General features: G+C 35.6%; 1 protein-coding gene across 6 annotated transcripts in view; it reads left to right on the top strand.

The window, feature by feature from the left end:
- Window positions 1-18,645, top strand: part of UVRAG (UV radiation resistance associated) — a 312,994-nt gene that overhangs the window by 184,447 nt on the left and 109,902 nt on the right. For all 6 annotated transcript variants that reach the window (XR_012015697.1, XR_012015696.1, XM_072794671.1 and 3 more), the window contains exon 12: window positions 4,495-4,660. Coding sequence is in view for 4 of the 6 variants with exons in the window: in XM_072794671.1 (XP_072650772.1) it covers window positions 4,495-4,660 (166 nt within the window). In the remaining 2 variants the exon portion in view is untranslated. The remainder of the gene's footprint in view (window positions 1-4,494; window positions 4,661-18,645) is intronic.

Consider the following 18,645-nt stretch of genomic DNA (forward strand, 5'->3'; position numbering starts at 1 on the left):
CAGGAAAACCTTCACAGAGAAGATGGTGCCTGAGGTATCTTAAAAGATGACATAGTATTTCTCTGTTGAAAGAAGGGTAGAAGGACATTTTAGATTGGGCAAGTAGAGAAATATGGTAACATGGGACATCATGCATGGTGTTTCTTGTTTATTTAATTCTCACAACTGTGAGAATTAATTCCTTCTGTGAGAGAAAGAATCCTACTAAATTTTCTTAAGGACAAGAAAATTGAGGCTCAGAGAGATTAGTTAATTTTTCCAAAGACTCATACTAGCCAGTGGCAGAGCTAAAGTCATTTCTGGTCAGCCTGATTTTAAGGTCCATATTATTCCTGTCATGATGCAGTTTTTGTCCTTGTTTTGAATAAACCTTTTCCAAACTTCTGACAACTTTTAGTGGTCTGTAACAGCTGCATTCTTGGTTCTTCTCTAGTAAGGAACTCCAAACTGGTTATTCTCTGATATTCACGACTTTGCTGGGACAGACTTTCCATTGCTTGGGTTGACACTGTCTGGGAAATTCTACCGTAGTGACCCAACCTTTATTGTGCTTTTTTAAATGGGTAAGTTACTGGTAGAGTATGCCAAAGAGGCCTGGACATGATGGGAGAAAGTTGTCTGCTGAAGGGTATTCATTTGAGTTCCATTGACTGAGACATTTCTCGTAAAAAAAAAATTGTTTGTGTGTGTTTTTAAGTAATCCATAACACGAGAGCCTTTTGTGGTAATGAGACCCAGATTTCCTTCTGTGTCTGTATCCCTTTATGCAGGCATGATTTCTTGGAAAGGAGAGACCATATGTCAAACAGTGTCTCATTGAGAACATGGAATGATTCCATAGATGCTGTGGCAGTGATTAGAGTCTTAAATATTTTGTCCTGTCTGGATCAGTGGGTGCTTGGTTCCTTAACAAATCAGCTGCCTCAGTGATTGGGAAGGCAGGATGGTAAGAGCCTTTAGATCACTTATTATACTTGGATGCATTTGAATATTAATAGTTTGTCCAACATAGAAGTCGAAGGGGCATTTAAAGTAATTTGTAATATTGTTATGGCCATTGTGGGTTGATGATATTTATTATCACAAAAATTACACAAAAGCTGCTTCTCTGAATAACTATCTACATTTAAAAAACAAGGAGTTATTATAAGGAGGAAATTGCAGATTTTTGTTTTGTTTTTAAGCCCCTGAAAACATTGTTTAAATTAGGATCTTTTTCACACACCTGAGTCTTATAGTTTATTCCTGTTCCTCCCTGAATCCTTCCACACCCCCGCCCCAACTTCTTCTCACCAACAAACATATCATCTGTAACCTTTCTAACCCCCAGAGCAGCATAAGGAACACAAACCTCTGCTCTGCATTAGGTGTTAGGGACGTCATTAATGCTTACTGGAAAAGCACACCCCAGAGAGCCAGGTTTTGGCTTTGGCAGGTAAAAAGTCTTTTAGATCTTGGAATGCTGGAAACCTTAAACCTTTTGGTTTTTTTAGCTAAAGTGATTGGCAACAGAAAGTGACATCTGAGGTTCGTGGCCAGCAATAGCCATAATTAACCACATGAGCTCACATTTTCCCACTGGAGGTTCAGTGGTCTTGGGGTGATGAAAGTGACTTCCCTACCAGGAGGTGGTTTTCCTTTTGAGGGTATTGGAATACCCTTGGGCCCTGTAATGCCTCACCCGTGGTCCTTTTAAAATGCTTTTTAATATAAAGCTTCAATATTGGAAATCCAACACCATGATGTTTAACAGTGAGGCTGTGCCTGAGCACTGTGGCCTGGAATGGGAAACAACCTAGGGTTTTTAATAGGTGGAGCAGGGAGTCTTGTGGTGGAAACAATGGTGAGTGCAAATAACCAGAATCAAAGTTGATTTCCAGTATTATCCAGTTTCCAGGTTTTGCTGTTTCTGCTTTAATTTTAATTTCCATGTGTCGGCTTCTCTTAGAGATGCCTTTTTATCTTAAATTTAAACAAAATTGTTTTGATCGTTGAAGAAAGGTGCTGTTAGGAGACTAGTTTTTGTTTTTCTAAAATTTGCACATGCAATTCCTTAGTATTAATCTTTTAGAAATATGGAAAAATGTAGATGCTTGCGTGTTTAGCGTTGGATAGGTTTTTTTTTTTTTAAGCATTCATAGTTTGTGTTTGACCTGTTTGGAAGGCTAATTAAGAAGCCTTCTACTGCTTTCTAGAAGTTTGCAAATTCTTTGCTGTCTGGCCACGTAGGAAAGGAAAAGCTTAGTGGAAAGCACATATAGGAAAGTCCAAACAGTGTTGCATTATCCTTCATTACTGTAAATTGTCTTCTTCCTCTCCTCCTCTCCCTTCATAAGAAGATTCTTAAAGACCAAGTCCTTTATACTGATAGGAATATTTCAAATTCGATAAGCCCTATCCTTTACGGAAAGCAGGAGATGCAGGATTTAGTGGCCTCTGAGGGAACTCACTGTCCCAGCTCTGACTCCAGGAATAGATATTTGGGCAGTGAGGGTATATATACAATTCTACCTTTTACTCCATCTCTCATGGATTTTACCTATATGGCTCTGAGCTAATTACTTACACCACCTGAATCTTATTTTTCTCACCTCTAAATTGATAGCATCAGACTCTGTGACTTCTAAGGTCTCTCCTAGCTCTAATATTATATGATGATTTAATTATAATGTGATGAATATAAAGTGTAGTATAATGTAATTTTAGCCTCTAAGGTGGTGTGATACACAGACTTCAAAAGAAGTCAAGTGTTGTAGTCCTCAAGGTACTTGGCTGGGACTGGGGCAAGGGGGCATGGTCTCTAAGAACAATTAGGATTCTAGTAAGGGCATGATTGAGTAGTCAGTTGGAATGAATACTATTCCTTTTTTCCCCCCCCTTTTTAAAAATCAGTTTGGTTTGAGAGAGCATCAAACATTAGTTGAGAAGCCCATTCTTATTCAAGTGTAGTACAAGCCACCAGGAACTTTGTGTTCTTTGCTCTTACAAAAAAAGTGTGAAGAAACTGAGGTGGTACATGTGTGTCACATGCTTGGTACATTCTAGGTTCCTGGCTTAAGAAATTGTTGTGTGCTCCACAGTAAACTTCTGAGACAGTATGATAGAGTGCTTAAGGACAGAGGCATTGAGACGGCCAATCTGTATTGTATTACTATATTACTTGAGGCAGATTGCTTAACTTCTTTGACCATTAGTTTCTTCATCTACGAAATAAGTGAAATAGCATATAAAAAGGTGCCCAGTTTAGTAATTGTTGATGAATTAATGACTGTCAAAAATAAAGTACTGTAGTCAGTTCCTGGCAAAAGAGAAGTATACAATGAAAGTTACCTATTTTTATAGTATAGTCAAAGAGATAACAAGAATCTACCATGGTTGTCAGTAGTGGAAAATGAACTGATGATAGATGACTATAGGGGCATTCATACAACACGAAGGTAGTACTTAGATAACTAAGTATAAGTATAAAAAATGTAAAAAACATTACTAATGATTGAAGTTAAGGTACCCTTAGAAATCAGGAAACACTCAAGCCAAGGATATCTCTCAATCATTTCAGCTTTCCTCTAGCCAAAGATAGTCTAGATTATGAGTTAAAATCTTCCAGTGTGTCTATATGTGAACTTTTAAAAGTATTTTGGGAATACTATACTACCAAACATTTACTTTTCTCTTCCTCCTGGGCAGGCTTAAAACGTTTTGTTGTATTACTCTGTTCTAAGTACCTGATGATTATTATCACTTGGTAGGTAGTAGTAGCAGAAATCTAGATGTGAGTTAAAAATATAATTCTCTGTGACTTCTTAAAAGATAGATGCTTGTGTTTGACTGTAGGGGACATACATTTTTCCCCAGCAGTTACTTCCACCTAAATTGCATAAATAATATATATAAACTGTGGTTTTTGACATTTTACTATTTAAAATATTTTTCCTCCCTATCCTATTTCAAATTTCACAGTCTTATTTATGCACTACTATCTTTATGGATATTGAGAAGGTACCCCATCAGGATGCATTGTGCTTTTTCACTTCACCGTAAACTTAATTTGTACAATAGTACAATAGTACAACTATATTGCTTATAAAGTTGTTAATGAATAAAATATATGATGCTCATATAGTGCATTATGATAAAACTCTGTAACTAATTTTCACATCATATGATAGACTAGATATTAACTCTGCCTTGAAAAAAAGTGCTGAGAAAGAAAGTAATGGATATTTAAGTATATTAAGAACTCTTTCTTAAAATATATAAATGAAGTGTTAACCTCAGAACAGTAATCATTGAGCAATAGTTTTAAATATAGTAGATGAAATCTCAAGTCTTGTTAATATATTTAGATTTGTATAAAATTCATGTAATTTAAATGTGGTTAATATTTTATTTACCAGTTATTCTAAAATCTCTTAAAATTGATTTATTATGTTCTTATAGCTACATTTATAAGGTAAATAATTATTTTCTTTTTCTCTGCTTTTGAATTTACAGCAAAAGATGATGGAAGCATTGCTGTTGCCCTTGGTTACACTGCGCATTTAGTCTCCATGATTTCCTTTTTCCTACAAGTACCCCTAAGATATCCTATAATTCATAAGGGATCTAGATCAACGATCAAAGATAATATCAATGATAAGCTGACTGAAAAGGAGAGAGAGTAAGTATCTTTTTTATATACTTTTGACATAAGCCAGTTTGAGACATGGAGTATATTAAAAAATACAAAATGTGACCTAGATTGTGGTGATTTTTTGTATGTCCCTTGTAAAGTGCTCCATTTCTTTTAAAGAGAATGTGGTTATTCATTTAGATTATAAAAAATCAAATCCTACACTTCTTAAAATTACTGATTGACTCAGTTAAGTTTAATTTGCTTTTGTGAGAAATAAGTATTATGTACTCAGCAGATATTCATGTAGTACCTCTTGCCTGCCAGTCAACAAGTGAAATAATTTAAAGATTTGTCAGACAAGTAAGAAAAGCAGGTTGTACATGTCTGAAAAGTAAATTAGTGAACTGGAAGATAGGTCAGTAGAAAATATATTGACCAAAGCACAAAGAACAAAAAAGATGGATTATATAGAAAAGTGCTAGGCTCATGTAGTTCCCAATAAAAAAAGGTCTAAGGTATGATATGTATAGTTGGGATTACAGAGAGGGAGAAGAAAGTACATAGGGTAAATGCAATATTTTAAGAAATGACAGAATATTTCAAATTTGATGAAACACCTCAAGCTACAAATTCTAGAAGCATTAAATACCACCCATAATAAGTACAAAGCAAACATATTTAGGGAAATTATAGTAAAATAGCTGAAAACCAAAGACAAAGTGAAAATATTAAAAGTACCTAGAAAAAAAAAAGATAAGCATCAAAAGAGCAGTAATTAGACTGAAAGCTAATTTCTCAATAGAATCTGTAGGAACTGTAAAGGTGATACAACATTTTAAAAAGACTGTAAAACAGAGGGGCCTGGATGGCACATCAAACTATTGGTTTCAACTCAGATCATGATCTCAGGGACATGAGATCGAGCCCAGCATCAGGCTCTATTCTCAGTGTGGAGTCTGCTTTTTTCTCTCTCCCTTTCCCTTTGCCATTTCCCACTGCTCCCCCCCTTCAAATAAATAAACCTTTAAAAAAAAGTACTGTAAAAAAATACTGCCAACTTAGAATTCTATACTCAATGAATATATCCTTCAAATTAAAGGCAAAATAAAAGTCATTTCAGACCATAAAACTGAAAAAATGCATCCCTGCAGACCTCTACTAAGAGAAATACTAAAGGCAGAATAGCCTTTAGCACAGAAACTTGGAAATATTTGCAAGAAAGAAAAAGGACAATAGAAAGGGTAAGTATAAGTACATCTAAATTAATTTTGACTACAAAACAAATGGTAGTGTCAAAAAATATGAAATACACATAAATAAAATATATGTGGTTATAATGCATGACTAACACAAAAGTTGGGAAGTGGAAGTGGAGTTAAAGCATTCCAAGATCCTAGCATTGTCTGAAAAAGGGTAAAGATACTGCTTTATAGTAGAATACTAAATCAAGGATGCATGTCTAGTCTCATAACCACTAAAAGAATTATTGGGTACAAGCAAAAAATTAGAGGATATAAATAGAAAAAAAATTTTAAATACTTGAATTCAAAACAAGAAAAGAAAGGAAAATGAACATTAAACAAGTGCAACGAACAGAAGATAAATAATAACTTTGTACTTAGGAACTGAAACTTATTCTGCAGTTACATTAAATGTAAATGTTTTAGTGTACTATGTAAAAATAAAGATTGTCAGGCTGAATAAAAAAAACTACACTTACCTTGCGAGATATACATCAAATATAATGACATAGAAATATTGAAAATGTAAGAGTGAGTAAAGCTGTATTATGCAAATATCCATATGAGAGCTAAGATAACTACAAAATGAAGTTTGAGGCATTTTAAATAAGTGGAGTATTTTATGTTAATACTGTCAATTATACACACACACATATGCACACACATACACCTAAAAGCATGACTTCAAACATATAGACAAAAATTTACAGAATTACAAGGAAATCCACAATCATAGCAGAGGACTTTAAATTTTTTTTATTATTAGAAAAAGCAGATAAAAGAATCAGAATCTAAAAGACTTGCACAGTGCAATGAACTAGACCTGAGTTAATGGGTAAAGAATATTGCACCAACGTCTATAGAGTATACATTCTTTTCAGGTATACATGAGACATTTACCAAAATTTGATGATGCTGAGCCTCAACAAATTTTAAGAGATTAAAATAATTTATATTATGTTTGCTGACCACAGTGGAATTTATGAGAGATAAATAATAAAATCCCCAAATGTTTGGGTATTAAACAGTGTTCTTCTATAAAACCTATAGGTCAACAAAGCTATAAAGGAAGTTTGAAATTATTTTGCACGAAATGATAGAATATAACATATGAAAGCTTGTAAGGTGCAACTAAATCTGTACCAAGAGGAAAATTTATTTCCTTCAATGGTGTATTAGAAAAAAAAAGAAAGATTTATAAATCAGTCATCTTAAGTCTCCTTTTGAAATTCCCAGAGAAAGTAGAGTTCATTAAATCCTAAGAAAGTATAAGGAAGGAAAGAATAAAGGTAAGAGCAGAAATTAGATGGACAATTGAACAATGGAAAAAAAAATACAGGCAAAAGTTCTAACCTTTGATACAACTGGAAAATGGATAAGCCCTTAGCAGGACTAATTTAGAAAGAGGAGACAGGCAAAACAACTAGTAAAAGTAAAGGGGAAAAAAGATGTCACTACAGAGATAGGCATTAAAAGATAAGATCTTAGAAACACTATTAAGCTTATCAATTTGAAATTCAAGTACAACTGGCTACATTTCTAGAAAAACACAACTTTCCAAAACTGATATATGAATGATGGAGTTTAGAAAACACTGCACTAGGCTAAGGGGAAGTGGATATAGATGATTCTAGGTCAGTTACTCTCACCACTGGCTGCACATTATTGTCATATTGGAGGCTTTAAAAATGAGCTCCTGACCCCCAGATCCCTGGCTTCTTCCCCAGAAATTGATTCAGTTAACAGGGCCCAAGCATGAGATTGTTTTTTTAAAGCTCCTGAAGTGATTTTAATGTGCAGTCAGGGTTAAGAACCACTATTCCAGATTGAGAGACTGTTGTGTTTATGGGAATGAAGAAATGAAATATCCTCTACTATATTTAGGAAAAACTGCAAGAGGAGAGGCAGAAAAGGTAGGTACCAAATGGAAGAATTTGGTCTTGTATCTGGTAGGACAGTGACCCTCAGCTTGTAAATAGAAGGCAGGAAGCACATATTAAATCAGTGCCTTTTAAAAGCATCATTGATTAATTGATAGCCAAAGTATTATTCTCAATTTCAGAAAACTTTAAAGAGATCCTGAAATGCATATGTTTGAAAAGAGGGGACATTGGTGTGGTTTCTTTTCTCTTTTTAAAGACTTGAGGTGAAATTCACATAAGATTAACTTTTTTGATATGTAAAATTAAGTGACATTTAGTATATTTGCAATATTTTGCAACCACTGCCTCTGTCTAGTTCCAAAACACTTCATGACCCCAAAAGAAAACCCTGTACTCACTAGGTAGTCACTCCTTATTCTTACCCCACCCAGTGCCCCCTCCCCTGGCAATGACCCATCTGATTCTCCATATAAATCGAATCATATAATATGTGACTTTTTGTTTAAGATTTCTTTCACTTAGCCTGTTTTCAGGGGCATCCATGTTGAAGCATAATCAGTATTTTATTCACTTTTATGGCTGAAGAATATTCCATTGAATATATGTACCACAGTTTTTTCATCCATTCATCTGTTAATGGACATTTGGGTTATTTCCACCTTTGGCAGTTGTGAATAGTGCTGCTATGAGCATTCATATATATAAGTATTTGAGTATCTATTTTAAGTTCTCTTGAAGTAGAATCCTTGGGTCATATAGTAATTATATGTTTCATTCTTTGAGGAACCACCAAATTACTTTCTACAGCAGCTATACCAATTTACATTCCCTGATGTGAAGTGGTATATCATTGTGATTTTCATTTGTAGTTCCTTAATGACCAATGATGTTGAGCATCTTTTCGTGTCCTTGCTGCCATTTTTTTATCCTCTTTGGAGAAATGTCTGTTCAAGTTCTCTGCCTGTTTTTTAATTGGATCATTTATATATTTTATTGGTGAGCAGTAGGACTTCTTTATTCTGGATACTAGATCCTTATCTGATATATCATTTGTAAATGTTTTCTTCCCATTCTCTGGGTGGTCTTTATAGTTTAAGCCCTAAAACGAAGGTATGTATTATGTGCTGTCTTGATGCCTGGTGAAACCCAGAAGGCCTAGAATATCTCCTCCCTACGCTGCTCCTGTGGATAAAGTCCCTTATCTAAATAGTACTCCTTATCCAGGGACCTAGGTATAGTTTCTTCTTATTCCTGAGTAGTGAATTTCAGTTCCTTGCCAGCTGGGAAATTGTGGAAAGAAACCAATCACATCTTCCCTCAAGAACCAGTCAACACTGCATCCTTTTGATATAACAGAGTCTGTCTCCCACAGGCCCTGGCTGTTCACTATCATCCTTTTCGTAACTCCCACGTAACCCTGCATGGCATGTAGTGTCCTCCTCCCCTGGGCTGAGTATATGTGATTAATAAATTGTTCTTCTTCTCATCTGTCATTCATTGATTTTCTCTACTGCTTTTTTATTCTCTATTTTATCTCTACTCTAATCTTTATTATTTGCCTTATTCTGCTAGGTTTGGGTATTGCTTTCTGTTTCTTTAGATACGTAAAGGTAGATTATTATATAAGATCTTTCTTCTTTTAAAGTTTATTTATTTATTTATTTATTTATTTATTTATTTATTTATTTGAGAAAGTGTGTGAGCTGGGGGAGGGGTAGGGGGAGGGAGAGGGATGAGAAGTCTCTGCCAAGCACTAAGCCTGACATGGGGCTTAATCCCATGATCCCATCCACTGAACCCTGAGATCATGACGCGAGTAGAAACCAAGAGTTGGGTGCTCAACTGACTGAGCCACCCAGGTGCCCCAAGATCTTTCTTTTTTTAATATCAGTATTTAAATCTATAAATTTCTACATCCTATTAATTTAGTCCGTTGTGTTTTTATGTTCATTCATCTCAAAGTACTTTTTAATTTCCTTTTTGATTTCTTCATTGATCCATTGGTTAAGAGAGTTTAATTTTCACATGTATGTGAATTTTCTAGTTTTCCTTCCACTATTGATATCTAGTTTCATTCCATTGTGATGGAGAAAATAATTTGTATGAGTTCAGTATTTTAACATTGACTATTTTGTAACCTAACATATAGTCTATCCTAGAGAATGTTCCACGTGCATTTGAGAAGAATGTGTATTCTACTATTGTTAGATGCACTATTCTATATATATATCTGCTAGGTCTAGTTGGTTTTATAGTATTGTCAGGTCCTCTATGTCTTCATTGATATTCTGTCTAGATATTTTATCCACTATTGAGAGTGGAGTATTAAATAAACTCTTGAACTATTATTGCAGGACTGCTTCTTCATTTCTGTCAGTGATTGCTTCATATATTTTGGGACTCTGTTGTTTGGTGCATCTGTTTTTAGTTGTTATTTCTTCTTGATGAATCAACCCTTTCATTGACCTTTTTTGCTTTTTGTAACAATTTTGACCTAAAGATTGTTTTGTCTGCTATTAGTATAGCCACCCCAATTTTTCTTTGGTTACTATATGCACGGAACATTTTTTCCATCTTTTCACTTTGAACCCATTTGTGTCTTTGGATCTAAAATGAATCTCTTATAAGCAACATATAGTTGGATCATGTTTTTTTAATCCATTCTGCAAATCTCTTTTCATTAGAGAGTTTAATCTGTTTACATTTAACATAATTATTTGTATATGTATGTTTCATATTTGTTTTCTTTATTTCTTATACCTTTTTGTGCTTCCTTTTTTTTCCGTTACTCCCCCCCCCCTTTTTGGTATGCCATTTTGATTCAGTATACTTTTTTTATTTGGTATACCATTTCCTTTTCAGTAAATTTTTAAGGGATTTTCTTATTCATTACTCTGGGATCACAATTAGCATCCTATATTTATAACAGTCAAGTATGAATTGTAACAACTTAGCTTCGATAGTATACAAAAACTCTGCTCTTCTATATCTCTATTCTCCCACCTTTATGTTATTGTCAGAAATTATATCTTTATACATTGTGTGCCCATAATACCGTTCTCTTCATTTACCTATGCATTACCTTTACTGGAGATCTCTGTTTCTTTGTACATCTTGAGTTTGTCTTATGTCCTTTCACTTCAACATGAAGCCTTCACTTCTTGCTTGCAGTAACCCTAGCAATCAGCCAGAGGTGAAAGCATAGGGCCTTCTCAGATTTTTTCTGAGTAGGCATCCTATTCTGAGCATGTAGGTACCTTCTATTCTTCCCCAGGATAATGGGCACTTTTGAAAACACTAATATCTCAAAGAAACTCTCCCTAGCCTTACCTCCCAGGCTTTAGACAGTCTGTTGTATGTCTCAGCCTGGATCTTTTGCACACGGAAGCTATGAGATTTGTTTGCCTTACATCAACAGTGTACCCTGCTTTTCACCTCTGAGTGAGTAGTTCAGACTAGTCAAAACCAAGGCAAGTGCCATGCATTAGTAAGTACTTCAAGTAGCCCCTAGACAAGTTAGGACAGATAAACACAAATTTTTTTAGAATAAAATCTGCTTGGCTCCATTATGCACTGGGGATCAAGGCCGTACAGTGGCAGGCTACATTCTTCAAGACCACTACTGAGTTGGGGAGGGAGTTAAAAATAGTGTGAGTAGAAATTCTGTGAAGCTTTCCTCTTGATTTTGAATTTCCTTTTTCTTGATTCAGAGGTCAGCCTGTTGTGGTACACTCCTGACTTCTTCCAGAGTTTAGTAAAGTAGATTCTAACAGTTTTTGCTTAAAAAAAAATAAAGTTTCTCTGGAGGGACAAGTCCTTAGATCTACCCACTCCCCAATTTTTGCTGACATCATTCCATTTGTTTAATGATGAAAAACATTACTTACAAGGGATGAAGGGACCCATGATTTTAAGTAAGCATGACCATATAAGAACAACTTGTAGTTTTGAGAATGGTCACCTCTCCAAACCTTCTCTAGCCTCCATTAAAACATTTCTACTTTTTTGTCAAATTTGTACATGGTGATCTGACTTAAAATATTAGTTATATAGGAAAAGCAGTTTGGGAGCTTGAAGGAAGGATGTCCCTCAAAATGATATTATTTCTTCAGATCAGCTGCACACTTTAATTTGTGAAGGAACAGCTTAACGTGGCCAATTCCAAGTAGTATGTCCAAAGTGTGAGTAGTAGCAATGATTTTGTTTATCGATTAATTTATTTCCCTAATCAGTTTGGGAAGGGCATCTAGATTTAGGTGATTGTGTTATCTGTTTCTTTGGCAGCCACAAGAACCACGGGAATTTCGTTTTTGTGAACTAATTTTTGTATTTTACCTCTATCTTTTCCCTTTACTGAAACATATATTTTATTGATTGTAATATAAGTATTTTTGACATTTTGATATTGCTAAAAATGAGGTGCATCTTACAATTAATGGCATGCCATATTGTGATTGAGAACATTTATCTTTTCTTAGTGATACATAAATTAATGATGCAGTTCACAATTGATGCTCAGATTTTATAAGCTATCATATATTTTAGGTGGCTTTATGCAATTTGGTAAAGTACTTCGTATCCCTTTTGAAACAACATAGATGCACATATAAATATATAAATAAGAGTAAACGTCGATTATGCTCATTGATTGAATCAATCTCTCAGTTATTCTTAGCCTGGATCACAGAAAGAGCATATTAGACTTGATTTTCTTTTCTCCTGAGTGTCACTGTTGATGTAAACCTTTCCAGTTTATTAGGTGGATTCAGGTCTTCATGGGGGATGGAAAACAGGAATCAAATGATTTATCACATACTTTATATACTTACTGTAATCGGCCTAAGGAGTCTTCAGCCTCTGCCCTCTAATGACCTGCCTCATCTGGCTATTGGTGTGTGAGATAGTGGAGTTAAGAGTCTTTGTTAGCCAGTTTTGCTGTGCAGGTGGGTGGAGACTAGTTTTTCCTTTGTCTGGCCTGTTTGAAACACAGGTTTGGACTGATGCCTTGCCTAAACCACTACTTGTGCACCTGCACACTGTAAAGGGAAACTCTGAAATCTTTGCAGCATTCATTCTGAGGCTCAGACCACAAAACACGAAGGAATGTAACCAGAGTCCAGCCACAATGTTCTTTTACCCTTTACTTCTTCTTTCACTGAGGACTGACAAGTAGGTCTTCAAGTGATTTTTGAAATGAAATGTATTAGTCATTGTTATTGTGCTACTTAACTGTCTGCTAGATGATACTTTCCGGTTGGATTACTGAAACAATCACTGAGCTAGGACATAGCTGGTCAGAGCATATGGTTTTTTTCAAGCCCTCAAAAAATGTCTTAAGGTTTTTGTTTTATTCTCAGAAGGAGTGGTATAATTGGCAGGCGCTTCTGAAAGTTCTTGACCTGTCCATAACAAGGCTTTTACAAATCTCTCAAAGATGGTTAACTATTTTTCTATAATGAAATTATTGGAACCTACAGGCATGTTAATGCTGCTTTTCTCATTTCATTGATTGTTTTGTTCATATATTTATTCCATGGAAGATCTATTTTTTTTTTTAATTCCATGAAGATCTTGACTAAACCCTAGGAGTTGCCTTTTTTACTGGCTGATTCTGACTTCTTTTAGAGACAGAAATTTTAGAGTATAAAGAGAGTGTGATGTGTCCAAAAACAGATAATACTGGCCCCACATCATAGTCATTGCATGTGGACCTGATGCTCATGAGAGGAGGAAGTCTGTTTTAATGGTCTAATGCCTTTTCTGTGACTGAATGCGTAAGGCAGTCATACGCTTATATGTAAGGAGATTGGCTAGACAGGTTCCAGTCCTGTGACTAGAGTCTTTTATTTTTCTTGCAGCCACCATGGTGTCTAGTTGTTTATGGAGCTCCCTCTTTAGCATAACTAGATTGCATTCTGCCAGGAAGGAAGAGACGGAAATTTTCCAAGTTGCCATAAGCGGAGCGATGGTCTGTTTCTGTATTCCTTCAGCCTACTTTTTGGCCTGGCAACACTAACTTGTTGAATACATGAATGAGAATTTTTCTAATGGTATCTCCTTAAAGCAAGTAGGATACTTTGAACATTGCTTGCAGAGAAGCAAATTCTCTGTAGAAATAGTGACTGGCACTTGGGTTTTTGTTGGTATAAAGCTTATATTGAAAACAAATGTTTTCAGGCTGCTGTACTTCTGACTCTTCATTTCTATTTTTACCTGCTTCAGGCATACTTAACCACCTGTTGATATATTAAGAATTATAGACTCCTTCCTATAAAAATCCTCAGCTTCTGTTTATTAATCAAGCTGTTTTAATGCAGACAGTTCAGAAATGGTTGCTGTTTTCACTAAATGAGCATCTGTTTGCTTTCATAGCATCCAATTAAATCTGATAGCCTCCTCCCAGAAGTGGAGATTTTCACATCACGCTTCAGCTTCAGTGCTGTGGCTTTAATTTTCAACTCTTCCACTGTTTATTCTATAAATTAGAACATTCTTTATAACCTTTCATCTTCATTTTATTATAGGTTTTTGCTCAGATGCTGGCATTTAGAGCACTCAGTACCATAGATCTGAGACCTTTAAATTGAACAATGAATGTGATAACTTGAGGCAGTGGGTGGACCAATTGCTTTGGTATTTTTGGTTTTGTTTTTTCTTTTTAATTTTTTCCTTGCTGTGTAGTTTAAAAGTATAATCAAATATTTTTCAAGGTGACTAATATTACTGAAATGAATGAAATTATTCTTTCAGATTTTCCACTTGATTACAGGAATGTAAACTAGGATGAAAAATCTCTGTGTGTGTGAAAACTTTCCCAAATGTCTGTAGTCTTAACTCCATTATAACTACTACCTAAGGGAACACCGTGGAACAGACATGAAGACAGAAAAAAAATGTTTATGTCCATGCAGAATTACAGATTTATTGTGTTTTAGCACCAGATGGACTAGAGTATTATTAGATCATACGCTTTAACCCTTCAGTTCACACATGAAAAAACAGGTTAAGAGATGAAGTGAGGTCATGTAACAAGTTAATAACTAAGCATTCATTTTGATATGGCCCACCAAGGAAAGCAAGCCCAGAAGACGGTGTGCTAACTATATAAGTGTAGTACTTTTAAGCAAACACTTGGGAGATGAAAGAAGTGTGTTTATCGGAAAGGGCTGTATATGCAACTGAAATATACCTTTTTCTTATTTAGGGAAATCTCTCTGGTGAAAATGCCATGATGTGTATTCCTGTATATTAAGTAGAGTCACTGTGTTAAGTTCTCATGTAAATGTTATTTAAATCCCATTTATGAGTTGGTTCACTTGACATTGGTTTTTTTCTCTGAAAGGTACGATGCAAAATGCCTCTCTTCTCTCTCTTGCCTCACTTTATTTAAATTGGATGGGATTTGTTTTCAGTTTTTATTTCTAATTATTTAAGGCTTTGAAGTTATATGGGCTTCACCTTTTATCACTGAGCAGCTGTGAAATGTCCTTTTTGAGTCTTGGTTTGCCTGATATAGTACCTATGCCACTAGGTTGTTAGAATTAAAGTAAGCACAGTGTTTGGCACATAGAAGATATTCAATAAAATCTATAGCTACTATTATGTATACATTGAGCTTTGCAACAGGAATTCCAGGCAGCCATGTAATTTTTTTTTTATGAAATGTAGATGCTAAAAGGAAAGGTGGGCCTAAGGAAATGCAACTGGAAAATTGAAAATCCACCTAGTGGTATAGCAGTAGGTTTTCTTTTATAATAATGCCATGAGGTACACATCATCCTTTTTAGTCAATGACATCAATGCAAAGGACTCATGAGATTTTCCACAGTGCAGGGGAGAAAACTTCCAGGTCTGAAGACTTGTCTCTTTGACTTCAACTATGCAAGGAGGTCAGTGCCTGTTATCCACTAATGAGTCAAACAAGTGTCTGTATCTTAAAAGTTATCAGTCTAGTGAGTGCTGAAGCCCTTATTCTCAAATTGGTTCCAAGCCTGGCCTGCTATTCACTTTTTTGGTCTTATCCCAGTTCCCTCTCAATTCATAACCTATGTTTCAGTCTAACTGTTGGTTTCCAGATATATTACATTGTTTTTCATCTTGATACTCTTTGTGTTTTTCTGCTTGTCTGGAATGCCTGGAATTGAGTACATGAAACCTTTCTCTTATTATCTAAAACTTTTTTCCTAAACTCTTTTTTGATTTCCCATAGTTTGATGTACTCTTATAGCCTTCCTTAATCCTGTGAGCAGTTCTCTCTCAGTAGTATCTCAGAAATGAAGTAAGTTTATGTATACTCTTCATTTAACAATCCAGTGATATAAGTGGTGTGTGCTAGAGTTGTCTGTCCTCTTCTTATCCAAAATATTTTTAGTGTAGAAATTGCATCTTACTTGGCATCAGCTTACTCCATTGCCTTGCAGAGAGCATTGTATTGTGTAGACACTCAATAAATACTTCTTGAAATGAATTAGGAGAGCAAAAGGGATGTTCAGTTTTTGCAAATGCTATTAGGTAATCTGACACTCTACACCATAGGCCCATAGTTTTAACTCTAGATGCTCTGGCCAGGACAATCATTATTTCATATGGTCCCTTAGGACCATGGCAAGCTATTAACTTCAGTGCCTGTTGTAATCCAAGGCACAGGCAGCAGTGCTGATGGGGTTGTGTTCAGGAGTGAGAGCAAAAAGCATGTTTTAAAGTGAGGAATCCCCATGGAAATTTAAGCAGGAGCGATCAACAAAATAAAAATGCAGAAGGTGCTTGCTGGGTGAGACAGGAAATGAACACCTTGTGAAGATTAGGCATTCCACTGAGAGAAGGGAAATGTGGGAAATGAGTCCAAAGTAATTGTGCAGCTATTTCATTGCTGACACTTGGAAGCATATTGTTGTGTGTGTTGTTTTTAATGAAGTGTGCTTTTATAGTGCTGATATTATTATCTGGATGAGGAAATCTTCTCTAGTATTATTGTCATCTCAGCTTTCTGCAACCAACTAAATTAAAATATAGTAATGTAATGGGACAGCGGGATAAAAAAGAAAACCAGATGACTCTGACATGTGACCCCAACTTGAACCTACTACTTTTCTGGTTTGTAGTGTACTCGAATCAGACTGTAATCCTTGACAGGATTGGTGGAGGAGGATAGTATATTTAATTAATAGTGGACTATGTCATGGTGTCACGGGGTAAAGATCGTTACATTATTAGGATATGCAAAATCAATATTTCTCAATAGAACCATCAGGGAGCTCTCCAAGTAGTCCATAGATTGACTTTTTGGAGTCTATCAGTATGTATCATATGACAGTATAGATGCTATGGGTCCTGATATGAATTAATGATTCAATCACCAATGTTGGTGTTATATTGAAAGTAGCACTGTTCTTTTCTTTAGTTCTTATATGTTTGATTTTTTGGTAGGCAAATAATGAGGGATATGGGGATAACTATATCAAGCCAGAGAGTTTTGGAGTAGGTGATTTGTGGACTCTTTTTTTTTTTCCTAAAGAAATAAATGCATGGATGGGGCGCCTGGGTGGTTCAGTGACTGAGCGTCTGCCTTTGACTCAGGTCATGATCCTGGGGTTCTGGAATCGAGTCCCACATCAGACTCCCAGCAGGGAGCCTACTTCTCCCTCTGCCTATGTCTCTGCTTCTCTCTCTGTCTCTCTCTCTCTCTCTGTCTCTCATGAATAAATAAATAAAATCATGAATGAATGAATGAAATTATGTACTCTAAACTTAGGAGAGGAGAAATTATGGCCTTCCTATTTTGGTCTTTTGAAAGAACTTTGGCACTAAACACGCCTTGAGCCAGTTTATTTCACCTCACCATCCTCAGCATACTCATCTGAAAATAAAGATAATGGCTTTAGAGAAATATGAAGAGTAAAAGAATTTATATAAAATTACCATTACATATATTCATTCAGTAAATACTTATACCCTGCATAAATAGTAGTCACAGCATTGATTTCTGTCCCATCTACCTGAACTTTTTTTTTGAGATTTTATTTATTTATTCATGAGAGACACAGAGACAGAGACAGAGACACACGCAGAGGGAGAAGCAGGCTCCATGCAAGGAGCCTGATGTGGGACTCGATCCCAGGTCTCCAGGATCATGCCCTGGGCCGAAGGCAGGCGCTAAACTGCTGAGCCACCCAGGGATCCTCTACCTGAACTTTCTGATCTTACTTCATTTCAGTAGAAATGATAAACTTGAGAAGTCCTTAGTTTTTAATTTGGAAAGAATCTCTTAAATAAATCACAGAAACACCAGACCATATTGTGAGAAATCCATAAATTTGTTTTTCATTTAAAAAACTTGCTTAAAATAGAATAAAACATACACAAAAATGAAAAGCCAAGCTACAAATCAGAAGATATTTTGTAGCACATAGATTAACCAGGGGTCAGTATCTAGAGTATATAAGTAAAATCTTCATATCATCCATAAGAAAAGGAGCAGTCAACCCAACAGATATATGGGCCTAGTGTGTAAAGAAACTGTTATAGGGGATCCCTGGGTGGGTCAGCAGTTTAGCGCCTGCCTTCGGCCCAGGGCATGGTCCTGGAGTCCTGGGATCAGGTTCCACATTGGGCTCCCTGCATGGGGCCTGCTTTTCCCCTCTGCCTGTGTCTCTACCTCAATCTCTCTCTCTCTCTCTTTCTGTCTCTCTCTCTCTCTCTTGAATAAAAAAAAAATCTTAAAAAAAAGAAACTTATAAAAGAACAAGCCCTATATGTCTAATAACATTAGAAAAAATACTCAGCCTCTGGAAAATGCAAATTAACACCAGAAGAGATACAACCTGGCAAAAATAGAACGTCTGTCTTAATAACTAATTGGGTGAGCATTTAGAGGAAAAAAAGTTCTCATCCTTTGTGAGAAACAGTT

The sequence above is a fragment of the Canis lupus genome, chromosome 23 (assembly GCF_048164855.1).
Source record: "Canis lupus baileyi chromosome 23, mCanLup2.hap1, whole genome shotgun sequence".
Taxonomy (NCBI): domain Eukaryota; kingdom Metazoa; phylum Chordata; class Mammalia; order Carnivora; family Canidae; genus Canis; species Canis lupus.